The 13271-nt window shown below is 41.8% G+C and overlaps 1 protein-coding gene across 9 annotated transcripts in view; it reads left to right on the top strand.

Moving 5' to 3' along the window:
- LOC128297517 (protein kinase C, brain isozyme-like) overlaps positions 1 to 13271 on the top strand; it is a 71556-nt gene that overhangs the window by 39529 nt on the left and 18756 nt on the right. For all 9 annotated transcript variants that reach the window (XM_053033180.1, XM_053033179.1, XM_053033178.1 and 6 more), the window contains 3 exons: positions 528 to 559; positions 872 to 954; positions 3598 to 3709. In XM_053033180.1, coding sequence (XP_052889140.1) covers positions 528 to 559; positions 872 to 954; positions 3598 to 3709 — 227 coding nt within the window. The remainder of the gene's footprint in view (positions 1 to 527; positions 560 to 871; positions 955 to 3597; positions 3710 to 13271) is intronic.

The following is a 13271-nucleotide window of genomic DNA, read 5'->3' as shown; positions in this document are numbered from 1 at the left end:
CACTCGTTCCGACGCTTATGTAATATCACTTCATCAATTTCACCCAAATGAAGGAGAGAAACACAATTTGCCGGCAGCAAAAATCCCGACGTGCGTGCGGTTTTGTCGTGATGGGTTTTGCAGTGAAACGCCCCCCATAAAACCGTTCCTTTCCCAACGGAATCGAAGTGAGACTTGAAGGGGGACGTCGTACCGGACCGGAATAGAAGTTGAAGATTTTATTTAAATTTGTTTATTGATTGGGGGTTTACATGCGACACATTGCTGGAGGGTATATTTTTATAGGATCAATTTGGGGCTAGGGTAAAATATTTACCGAACCCAAACGAGCTGGAACCAGCCTGACAGGAGCAAAGAGTGAATGGTAGGCCTTAACTCACCTGTTGGTTCATCTGCTTCGGTAATCCTATCAGTGTGTCAAATAATTACATTTTCCTCTCTTTGTCTCTTTCCATGTCATGTCGTCGTGCGGTACACTCAATGGGCGCGCATTATTGCTGCTAATTGTTTATCAATACGCAAAACAGGGGCTTTGGCAAGCAAGGATTCCAATGTCAAGGTAGGTTTGCCATATATTTTATGGATATTTTATAATTTTCTTTAAGAGTTTTCATTTTTGTTTGATGTTTTTCTTCTCCTTTTGTTTGCTTTACCTTTTTTTGTTTTAATTAATAATACATTTTTACAATAGTTTCTAACTTCTTTTATTACTTTTTGATGATCATATTTTTTTGTATAGCTTATATTTTGTATTACATTACAATTTTATGTGTTTTACATGTTCTTTTCCATTTTTTTGTTCCAATTTCTCAATTTTGTTAAATGTTTGTAACGACTATACGACTTTCTATATTATTTTCCTCCTCGCCAGTTTGTTCCTTTGTCGTGCACAAAAGATGTCACGAGTACGTTACCTTCAAGTGTCCGGGTGCGGATAAGGGAGCCGATTCCGATGTAAGTACAATCGTTTTACATTACATTACATGCAAAACTCGAGTATTTTGTTGCAGCAATAGTGTGGAAACAATGTTATCGAATTTTGTGTTGATTAAACATATGCTTTTTTGAATTAGAAAACAATATAAGTATGCAAAATTATTTTTCGCATAAAACCGTAAGCTTGCAAGTGAAAGCAACATATTGCCTTGATTATTTCTTAATTTCATGCATTGGCAGGATAATATTAGTTTGTTTTCGTAATCAAGCTGTACTGATTATTGCGAAGCGTTGGACAGTTTTTTTTCTAAAATAATTATCGGATCGCGGCTTTCCTTTTTTTTTCGCTTCGAAGTGAATTCGCGCAGCACGTTCCATATATTTTCCTGCCTCACGTTTAGATCTCGCCCCAATCCCGATTTCCCCTGCTTCCTCAGGGCTCGGAATAAAAATAGCTTCATCCAAAGGTCGATCTTACCCGGTGCCTTCCAGTGCGGAAAACTCTCGCGCTACCTCGCGCAGATGCGGTTTGCGGTTCGTTTTGTTTTGTTTGTTTTACTCATTTAATTTTGCCGGTGACTATTCCTTTAAACACTTTGCACTTTGTTTTACGACCCCTTTTTGCATGGGGCCCCGGGACCTTCTGGGTCTTCTCGGGGAAGTGTAATTTATGTTTTATTTTGACTATCCCTCCGTCGGCCGTGTCGACACCACGGGGTTCGCATACCTCTGGTTTTGCATTTCATGTAACAAATCATCTCCCGCACCGAGGCGGTGTGCGTAATGATTTGTGTGTTGTTTTCGGGCCTGCCTCTTCGGATCGTTTGCGTTCGCTAATTGAATGAAAACGGTTAACTGGGCGTTAAATTAAATCGCTGCGGTAAGGAAATGTAATGCAAATGAAGCGTACGCGCGAGCGCGTTACGATGACATCTGGAATGAAGCATCGTTCGTTGGCCGGGATTATCGACCGTAAAGGATGTGGAGAAGCTGAAATTTTCCGCCAAACACGAATGATTTTTATGGCTAATTTTCGTCATAAGAATTGCAGGGTTTTCGAGGATTAAGTTGACATTTTCAAAAAACAAAGTATTGGACAACGATCGAATGATGCGACTTGCCTCGAAAACCCTGTAAGCTACTTGGAAATCTCATAGATTTTTTTTATTCCGAGCCTTCCTTTTAAGAATTATATAAATTTTTCTGATACGATTCGTTTTTTACGTCAAGCAGGTGTAAAATGTTTTAATTAATAAAATACAAATTTTATTGTTACTTCTCTGCTTTTCGTTCGACTTTTGGGTAATTTCTCTACAATAATTTTCGCAACAAAGCTATCATTCAGTAAAAAACAGTTCCAAGAGGTTTAGTATAGGTAGTAATAGGTCAAACCCTCGTATTTGTAAAAATCGTGAACATATGGCACATTGTTACTGCAATTGTCACACCTGTTACTATTGCAATGCGCGAGTGTGTGTGTGCATGACATAAGCGTGAGGATATATGAAATTAATTCTCTTTATAGTATAGTAAAATCGAACAGTAAATGCTCTTAGTTTATAGACCGAGTTTACGATAGTGTTTCGTACTTAGTGCAGTGAGCATCCCTTGCGATTGAGTGGTCTTCAGTGGTGCTTTAGAATAGAGGGGCACACTGTGCTGGCTAGAAGCATCGTGCCAAATGTTTTGTTGTATGTAACTCTTTTTTGCTGCTGCTATTACTGCTGAAGACCAATCGGTTCTCCTCTGGTGCCAGATTAGAATTTATAGTTCACTTGAATATATGGCGCTTTATAGAATTTAAAGTTAAATAAATTAAACACAATTGGAATAATTTTAATGACAGCAAGAAAGCTATAAGCAAAAAATACCCCTGAAAGAGGTTCCGGAGGATGTTACGATTTGCTATGTCTAAATGTGTGTGTGCTCTAGAATAGACAAACATAGAATAGAATTCGCTGATTATCGCTTTGACATTTAATATATAAATTGCCACGCACCAATCATGTTTGTTTTCTTGAAATCATTAGAAAAGCGTACCGAATTACCTTTAGTTTATTTGTTATCCAACGAAGAAGAATATCGATTTGAAAATTTACCTTAAAACAAAAAAAAATCAATTTTTAGAAGGAAACATTGCTTATTCCGCGCTTCTTACTTGCTACTGTAATTAATTTTAGATAAATTTTTAGGAACCGTTTAGCCGTTAAGTTATGTTGTGTCAAACTGTTTCTAATGGTTATCCCGTTTTTAATTTTCTTTATTTCATGATTTTTCATTGAATTCCACCATTGAATCCACTCGATCATCAACACTACCACCGTCATCAAAACTTACCAATGTCCTTCGATTCAACAACAAACAAACAAATATCACTGTCACGGGTGTTTTTGTTTTATATCCGTCCACGACCTTCAAACCGTTCAATATGATAACTGTCGATGCAAAAAACTAAATTAAAAAAAATGAACCTACATCTTCCTTTACCTTCACGTTTTCATCATGGCGGCCAATTTGGAAATTGTGGAACAAAATCGAATGCATGTGTCAAACAAAAAAAAACACACACACATGCAAACCCTGTACTTAAACATGAAACATAACAAAAAAAAATCCAACCTCACTCCGGACCAAACACATACCACCACCATAACCAAATAGGACACCCGTACCAAGCATGAGTTTAAAGTGTGGACCTATTCGAGTCCAACGTTTTGCGATCACTGTGGTTCGCTGTTGTACGGTTTGATCCACCAGGGGCTTAAGTGTACAGGTAAAGATCAACACCATCTCAGTTTTTTTGACGTTCGTTTCTGTTATTACGTTTTGTTTTTGTTTTGCTGTAACAATACTGTCACTGTGTTTTTTCTTTCCATTACACTCGAACCACTGTTTATGTTTCTTTTCTTTCCGTCCCGGATTTCACTACCCTTCTGTCCCGTGTGGCGTTAGCTTGCTACACGTCCATAACAGTGCTATTCTTGCTCTATTCTTTCTTACTGTCTATTTACGATTTGTTTTATCTCTTACACAAACACATATTTTCGGTACATAACACCGACGCAATATTAGCATTAAAAGACCACTAAAGGTATTCTACTGCAACAAAGCTAAACAACCAACCCACTCATCACATTCTATCGACATCATCAGCATCACATCTGCATCTAGGCACCCATGTTGTTTCACCATGGCAATCGGGCTTCTCTGCTTAGCAGGCGGAGAAACTTGGCTTGTGTTTCGAACTTCTCCTCTTGAAATCTGTCATTTTCTGCTTTAGACGTCGTGTGTTTCTATGTCGTCCTTTAATCTAGTTGGCGCTTTTGTTTCGAACTCTTTAATGATTGGCTATCGCAATCGTGCGAGCTAGGAAACTGTTTTGCATGCCTTTTTACTTCTTCTTCCTCGTCTTCTTCTTCTTCTTTCTTTTCTATTTATTAAATATTGTACATGTTTTTATCTTCAAAACGGTTCTTTCATAAGTAGAGTAGAGCGGTTTACTCTACATGCTTTGTAGGTAGTCGTAAATTTAGTAAGTAAATTAAAAATCTTAAATGTTTCAACATGAAGTGAGAAATGTATGAACGTGAAAGGTGTGAATGATAATTTTAGAGATAATTGTTTATTTTGTTGAATTGTTTAGAATATGAGCTCGCTTGTTTCAATATAATTTAAAATAACATTTTATAATTATTTTTATTTCATCGTCCAAAAGTCGAAGTGTCAAATCGAGCTGTTTTATCAACTCCCATACGCAGTTGGGAAGCAACGAATGAAAGCTAAACAAACATATCACCCATGATTGCTTTCCATTTTGAAGCACGATGCCTGTTGATAAGGCTGTCACACGGCGAATGGGTACCATAAAAAATGAACCCCGTGTACGGCGCCAGGCGCTAGAAGAAACACTTCAAGGACAGGAACGAAACGAAATCATGAAGAAAGACGACTGCTAGTGATAAAGTTTTCACCCTCGCTTCACCGTTCGGCGCTGGGAACAGCTTAATCTAAGGCCCATTTTGTGCGGGCCAACTTTAAGGCGAAAACAAGGCGAAATTTGATTCCGGTTTTTGCAGTATTTTATCGTCCGAAGCATACGAAGGCGAATGGTTGCGGTGGTTTGTAACATTTATTTTGTTTGCCGCTCAGGTTGGAAAGCTTTTTGATCGAAATCGATCGCCAAGCCGCCATGGTGTTGCAGGGTTGGTGGGGCGATAAACCATCGACCCATGGTTTTTGAAGCAATTTTTCATTACACTTCATATTTATTTGTACACCTCGACGGAATTATCGCTTGTCTTCACTCTCAAGACCATGGTTTCGTGAAGTCAACGAAAAAAAAAAAAAACGTTCGGATCTCTCAGATCTCAGAAGACGCACCGTTTCATCGTTACCATCGGTGATGTGCGTGTGACAGGGTTACGGTACCATCTCTGCAGTTTTCCCTGTACGCAATGTTTATCTAGCCGGTCGGTCATCCATTTCCGACAGCTGACAGGTTGGAGCAGCCAGCGGGAAAGGGTCATCCCGGGGGCTGAGGTAAATATGGCGATTTGCAGCCGATAGAAGACGACCCACATCACGAACGATCGCCGACGTTGGTCGTCTTTGAACTCATGGCCGACAGAGCGGTGTAAGTTATCCGCTGTGACCATCTGTCACCGGGGGATGAAATTTTTCCTTTCTTCCGATACTTCTCGGTGCGCCAGAGTGCGAGCGTGTATGTTTACGCATCACAGCGTGCACCCCCCTTAGCCAGTGGGCTGAGGTGTTGCACGGGGGGGAAAAAAAAGAGAACGCCAACTCTAAATATCCGTCGTGCAAAAAGGTATTTACAATCTGGCTGTAAACACGCTGTTACCTATTGAGTGGTAACACTCGTACCCCTACGACCAACTATAGCTGATATATCTGTACCGTCGGAACCGGAAAAGAGTGATCAAACAGGCAAAATAGAGGAAACAAAAATCAGAAAGAAACGTCCAAATGTCAATGGATGTAGATAGGTACGTTCCTGCACTAGGTAAACGAAATAAGGGCCGACAGTATTGCAGGAACACGTTCACACCGTGTGATATCTCACACTACCAGCAACAAGAGTAAATGATGTATGAAAAGATGTTCAAAACGATGTTAAACAAAGTGTTTACCGATTACCAGCGGTGGGGAAAATCGGTACTAGAAGGCCAGAAGAGTTTGTTTCCCGGTGCGCCGGTGTACAGATGCGACCGAAGTGTCGTCTGTTTGGACACGACTGAAGCATGACTGCGTGCGACTTACTGCGTCGCATTGCCCGACGCCCGGGCTCGGGATCGCTAATTAATGGCGCGTCTATGGCTGTGGCCCCGTGAACCCGTGTTCCGTGATCGGGGTGTTGTGTAAACAACCCGGTGCGGAACAACGGGTAATCCGGTGGTAATGTAAATCAGCTCAGCTCGCCGACTGGATGAGATGAATGATGTTTTGCTCGGTGGTTGGTTCGGTGCACGTTTGTGAATCGTTTCTTGAGACATTTGATCATTTGTCACTCGATTAAAGGGTGGGGACCCATTCCCATCTGTCTGCAGATGGAGTCTGCTTGGAAGTATGAATTTAATCTCAATTAAAATGAATGTCGTACAACGGTTGTATTAATTCTCCAGCACGATCAGTAAAGTGCGATGCGCTTAAAGATATCCATGTCAATTATGGCTAACAAATTCGATGGAAGAAAAAAAAACCGTTAAAAAAGATCATTTGTAATGCGGAATGCATACTTTTAGGCGGATTTCTTTTACTGCTAAATTAAAGGGCTACAATGCGCTCCCAAAAACTGACGATTCTAATATCATTTTTAGCTTTTCTAAGCTAGAATTTGAAGGTAGTCATTGACGGAAATAAACCTTCCACCCTATTGCTTGCACGCTTATTGAACGTTTCGTGTTATTTGCCAAATTTAAGCCAATATATTAATGTCAACAGCCCCGATCTTATCGGCCGTGAGTCATTAGTGGAGCGACGGTTCCGTCGCAAGGGGAAAGAAAGATAAGAACTCGTTCTGCCCTTTTCCGGGGGCACTGCTTGGGCGTTCGATAAGAAGCGTTAAAGAAGTGTAACATCTTCGATAAGCTCATCGGTTTTGGCTGATGTTTGCCGTTCGCATTTTCGAGCCTCGTTACAGCTGTCGTGCATGTCGTAGATCTGCGTCATCGGCAATAGTTTGGAAGTTTGAGCACGTTTTGTAGCAGTGCCGCACAACGTGAGGCACACCGCACAAGGACCATGGGTATGGGTGCGCGTAGTTTTGCTTGTAATCACGTTGTCGTGATCGACTGCAGAAGTAGGAAGACATTGTGACATTGAAGTGAGAAGCAAAGAAAAAAAGAAACATGCGTTAACTGATATGGATAGCTAACAAAGAGAAAAAAAAACAGCTAGGAAAGAATCTTTCCTTGAGTGGGAGACGGTTAGGGTTTTTTTTTTTGGTAGTGAGACATGGGACGCTTGGAACAGAAGGCAAGAAATTAGGTAACCCAGCTGCCACACACGAATACGTTACGCAACAGGGACCGACAGAACTTTCAAGCTGATTAGTTTCCGGAGCACTCCGGGGCTGATGGTCGAAACGCAGAAACTCCGCACAAAAAAAAAACGGCAATGGAAGAATGTTTGTCAAAGGTGAAAGGTTCATGTTGGATAATCGGACTCGCCCGGAACCTTTGAGCCTGACAGTTTGTGGACCGATAGTTTGTTACGTCTACTTTATGGCTTCAACAGCACCAAGGTCACAAAGCCGTTTGGTATGAGTTTGTAGTAGAAAAACAGACATATGGAATGCGGAGACTATTTCATTCGTGTAGGTATCAGTATAGTTCGCCAAAGATACAAAAAACTTTCCTTCCTGTACAACCCAAACTTTTGTCCAAAGCTCTGCGACACTACGGATGGGAACAAAAAAAACCCGGAAAAAACTTAACTCAGCAACAATGGCTCAAATTACGACGAAACTGAAAACGGAGAAAACTTACTCCCTCCCCCCCACAAAATGGCCAAAAACCGGAGAAATCGGTGATGGTGGCGTGTGTCCCGATTTGGATTGCTGCTGTCAGGGAGGCGTGGGAAAGGCAGAGATGTCAACAGTGTCAACCCTCGCCTGACAGGTGACAGAACAATCCGAAAGCTTTCGATGCCACTAATGTGGGCTTAGTCCGTGTGCAGAGGGTCGTTTCGGATGACTTCTTCTTGTTTTTTTTTGTTTTGCTCGATCTTCAATACCTTTAATCCTCCTCCCCGGAAGGAGGAGGAAGGTTATCTTGAAGGATGGAGGTTCGGATCGAAATGCTTTTAACACAAGCTTTCGTTTTCTTTTTCGCGATGTATTTGAGCTGTGGATTATCTGCAGAATGGAAAGGCTAGTGGGACATGCAAACGATTCAGCTAGAATAAATGTCATCGTTTGCAGGATTGAGAGAGGAACAGAGCGATCAATCAGTTTTAGGATGCACGTTATAATCCTATAACGGCTGTGAACAAAATTTTACAAAAGCTTGATCGACTGATATAAATTCTTGATTTGTTTCATTGTAGAATTTTCCTGGTTTAAGATTTAGGTTCCCTTTTTAATTATTTTAATTTGAAGTAATATAATTTTGTTTCATAGTGTGAAGAACTATTACTAGTGTTTTTTTTTTCAAGGAGTGAATGTGTTTTGCATACGAAGCGTCATCTGAGAGCGTTTGTTTGCGAGTGTGAGTGGTGATAATGATATCTTAAACAACTCGTCCAGTGAACGCAACTGTTCACTTCAGCATCTATTTCTGCTGCAACGGAAATTTAAGCGGAAAACCATAAATAAACTTAAAATTATACCGTTTTGTTATGTACTGCCAAAGCATCCGTATGCATCTTCTATAATTCTTCGATTCTTCTGTTTGCATTTTTTTTATAAAGCAACTTTTTCAGCTTAATTCAGCCTACAATTCTACAGTCGACGCCCAAGTTTTGTTTTCCATCTTATAAGTTGAGCACAATGAATAATTATCACCATTTATTATGTCAATTTCTGTTACCACGCTTGCAAATCTTATACCCGTAATTGTTGTTACGGAAAAGAACAGCAAAAAAAACAAACGGAACGTAACTGAATCAACGCAATTAATATTTTCCGCAAGCAAAGCAGCAAAAGTAACAGCGTAAAACACACCCGTCACTTCTTGCGCACCTGTTCCATTTTTTTTCTCTCTACTTTCTCTCCACCATCTTTCTCTCTCTCTCTCTCTTCTACCCGTTCTCTCTACTTCTTTCTCTAGGCACAAAATCCGCACAAATGGCAAGGATACACTTTCATAACACCAACCTTTTGCGATCACTGCGGTTCGATGCTGCACGGGATTGCACATCAGGGTTTAAAGTGTCAAGGTACTACCGATGGCTGACCGGGTCCTGTACTGGTCCGGTTCCTTCCTAACTAGAATAGAATAGCGCGTACAGTCATACCGTGTTGGAAACTTTTTTTCGTTATGTTTTTGTTCACTTATGGTTTACTTTACACTCTCGACACCTTTACTTTGCTGCTGCGTGAACAGAAACAGAAAGCAGGGCAAATAGTATGAAACAGCTCCACTACTCTTGTCACGGATTGGTAGACATATTTCTGGTTTAAATGCTATCCACCATTACACATTGTGCTCTGGATGCAACAATCGGTTGGTGCAGGGTTTTCTTTTATTACTTTCATGCATTTGATTTGAGTTTTATTGCGTATGCAGGGCCCTTTTAACCCATTTCCTTTTTGGTTTCGGATTAATTATTTACTCTGGATGCAAACTAATGACACTTGACAGTTTTCGATTTACACATATCATAAGAAACTCCCGTTTTAGCAGGACTCATTAGCTTGATTTGTTGTCTGAATATACCATCGGAAGAGGTGCATTAACAGCACACTGTAAAAGTCAATCAAAAATCCCTTTTACACAACTTTACGAAACTCTAAACAATACACACACAAACACACACACAAACTCACAAGAGGAATAAACTTACCCGGGCGACAAATTTGATTATGGTAGCTAACAAAAAACAAACCCCTCCCCCCGGGTGCTGGAAATAATTGAAAACAAATTGCTCCCTTTTGTCATGTGCATTGCATACCTTTAGGCGAGCGCAAGCAAGTGCGCCTAAAGTTATGCAACTAGTGTGTGACAAAAGTGTAAGCTTGTTAGTTACCTGTATTAGGAACGGCGTTGGCCCCGTGGGTGGGGTTAGAAAGCAGTCGACTTGCATTCCTTGCACACGGCGTACCGTTCTTCCACACAAGCACACACCCGCACTCGAAATGTCTGCTTACGTACGTGATATGAATGTTTCTCTGTAAAAGCTTGCACAGATATCACAGACCAATCACACAACCCACAGCACCCAGGGATGGTGTGTTTGTGTGTGTCTGTGTGGGTGTTTTGGAATGTACCATTCACTCCGGTCAATACACTCACATGCATTTTCGTACCCCCTTTTCTGTGAAATGTGATGAAACTCCTTCGTTTATTTGCACACATACACACACCTTTTTTTAGAATAGATGGTAACGAGCAAGGAATGCGTACTAGCAGCACAGTAGTAGCAAACCAAGAATAGAACATAAACTGAGCATTAAATACGATCCTCTATGGGATATCAACATTGCGTACACCTTGTATCAGTGTTTATTGGCCTGGCATTTTCTCGTTTCTATTAGCGTCTTTACCAAATCATCATAAAACACTTTAAATCTTCAAAACGAAAAAAAAGAAGAGGAATCTTCTGTACCGAGGGGCATAAACTTTCGAGCCGAAAGGGGATGGTTTCTGAAGACCTTTACCACGTCTGGTGCGCTCAGGTGGGGCTTTGACATTTTCTAGCTGTGACATTTGGTGAACATTGCGGGTCGTCACCTACGCCAAACCAAACTTTGCCCCAAAAGGGTGCATAAACCGGGTACCGAATGATTATGCAAATGAGCGTACCGTATGAAGGGTACGCGCCGCGTGGTGCGTGGGAAATTTATTGGATCACGCCGACACTTCGCAGCACAACCGATGTTGTCCCTTAAAAAGGTAAAATGGAGCTTTAAGTTAAGGTGATGAGGATGGGGTTGTTTTTTTTCATGTGTATGAAGATTATTTTCTACACCGATACGACTTTCGGCACACGCCAGCAAAGGGGTTCGTGTGTGGTGAAATATGTTTTCCCATTTTTACGCTTTGCAAACGGCGCGATCCTTCCCGGATCTGTGCTCTTTTCCGGTTTGTGTACCAGCAACCGGGCGCCTCCATCGGTGTATTTCCGCGTCCATCACCCCCCCCCCCCCCCCCCCCCCCCCCCCCCCCCCCCCGGGGGTGTCGGAATTGGCCACACGTTCACCGGAAGCGTGATGTGAACGATCATAAATCACTGTGTATTAACTCGCTGGCGAAGCGAGCAAGCTCAATCGAGTCACGAGCGCCACTGGGCTTCGGGGCCCCTTCTTGTGAAGGAGGCAGGATGCTTGTGAACCATCGTACCAATGTACCGCCGGTCGGTCGGAAGTATTTGTTTCGGGAAGACATCTGTAAGACCCCACGAAAAAAAGGGGGCCACGAAGCCGCACGCCGGATTGACAAATTTGCTTCCGTTTCGTTCCGCTGCTTAGAAAGCGAACGCGCATCGCGTTCGTTCTGGGGGAAAAATGGGTAAATGGAAAGATGCTGCGGGAGTGAGCGTACTTTCCCACGGTTCTACCGAAATGATAGATGGCACCGGTGACGACAGCCGTGCGACTGTTATCATAACGCAGCGCAAAGGAGGCTTGGCGAAGAATGGGGTTGCGCCATGATTGCGGGGAATGGATTGCAGAAATAACATGAAATAATTTTTGCCCGGGCCCGGGAGTCCGCGTACCTTCGGGTCCCGCGGAACGCACTGTTTCGTGAAGTTTTCTTGGTAAGATTGTGTTTTTTTTTTGGTCGCGTGCCTCCTACGATCGGTATAAAAAATTGTGATTCTCCTAAATTCTCGACGAGGTGAGTTTCAATGGAGACGCCTGGTAGTTCACGGAAGAAAAACGTGATTTCGCTCCGAACGTTTGAGGTAGAGTGCGTTCCACTGGGTCTATGATTTATGAACGTTACCGAAGCACATTGCCATTGTCTCAAGTGTGTGCAGGCCCCTTTTGTTGTAGCGCTTATTTTTTTGTTGTTTTAGGGTCGGTTGGACTTTACGGGGCGTGGGTCAGCAGTTGTGTTAAATGTTCTCACCTTCGTCAGATGTGAAACCCCGAACGGGGTTTCGGTTCAACAGCTTTTAGTAAAGCTTTTTTTTGTTGTCGGTTGGTGATTGTGAATTGTCATGGCATTTTTTTGGCAGAATTGAAAATGAGAAAAGTTTTTGCTTGGGAGGGGGTTTGGGTGTTGTTGTTGTGAGACATCAGATATTTTTTAAGCTGAGTTAGATAGAACCTAAAGTGTGGTTACATAAACAGCATAAAATAAAATTAATAAAAATCATTTATTTCTCCATAAAAATGCTCTTCGGATCAATGTTTTAGTTAATGTTATTATGAGACGTCAGTTAATTTTAAAAGAACTTTGATAAAGCAACGATTAGCGACCACTCAGAATCAATCATCATAGTTCATAGCTCTAAACAGCAATACTTTTCAATGTAATTTTAGAATTTTAGGAATTGTTTCAGACAATCAGTTCTGCATATGACAGATGATTGGTCGAGTATGTATCTGAGGGTCTGAGGGTCCTCTGATAACTTTCACCATAATCATAGAAACGATAATCTTTCAATCAAACTTCTGCCCCATGAACAGTTTGCCCGCAGCACCGTTTTTCGTTGGAGAGAGAAACTAGATACCGATAGAGGTAGAATTATGAAGCTCCCTGAAAATGGGAATGTGGAGCCCCAAGGAGTTTGTTTGCTGCCGGACACCGTAAAGGAAACGAAACAAGCCAGCAATATAGCTCCATCAATGTGCTCCTCAAAAAAGGGCGCATTTGCCTGCTTGCTGGGGATAAATCTTTCGGCAAAGCAGTTCCGGCCATTATAACGATGGCCAAACAAAACGGGAACACAGCTTTGGTGACGGCACGCAGTCGATAAATGTACCATCTTTCTGTCAAAAAAAAAAAGGAAAAAGGTTGTAACCATTCCAAATTGAGATTCCAAGATGGGTTTTAGGCCAAGATGGGACCAATTTGTACCGGGGGCGTACCGTAAAGCCGACGAACAGCTTAATATTCTGTGCCGTTCGGTAGAAATGTGTTTGCCAAATCCTTCCTCGGCAGTGGAAGATTTTATGCAAAGCTCGGCAATCCACTTGGTGGTTGAAG

Source organism: Anopheles moucheti, chromosome 2, assembly GCF_943734755.1.
Source record: "Anopheles moucheti chromosome 2, idAnoMoucSN_F20_07, whole genome shotgun sequence".
NCBI lineage: Eukaryota > Metazoa > Arthropoda > Insecta > Diptera > Culicidae > Anopheles > Anopheles moucheti.
The sequence above is the reverse complement of the archived record's forward strand: the minus strand, read 5'-3'. Positions and strand labels throughout refer to the sequence as shown.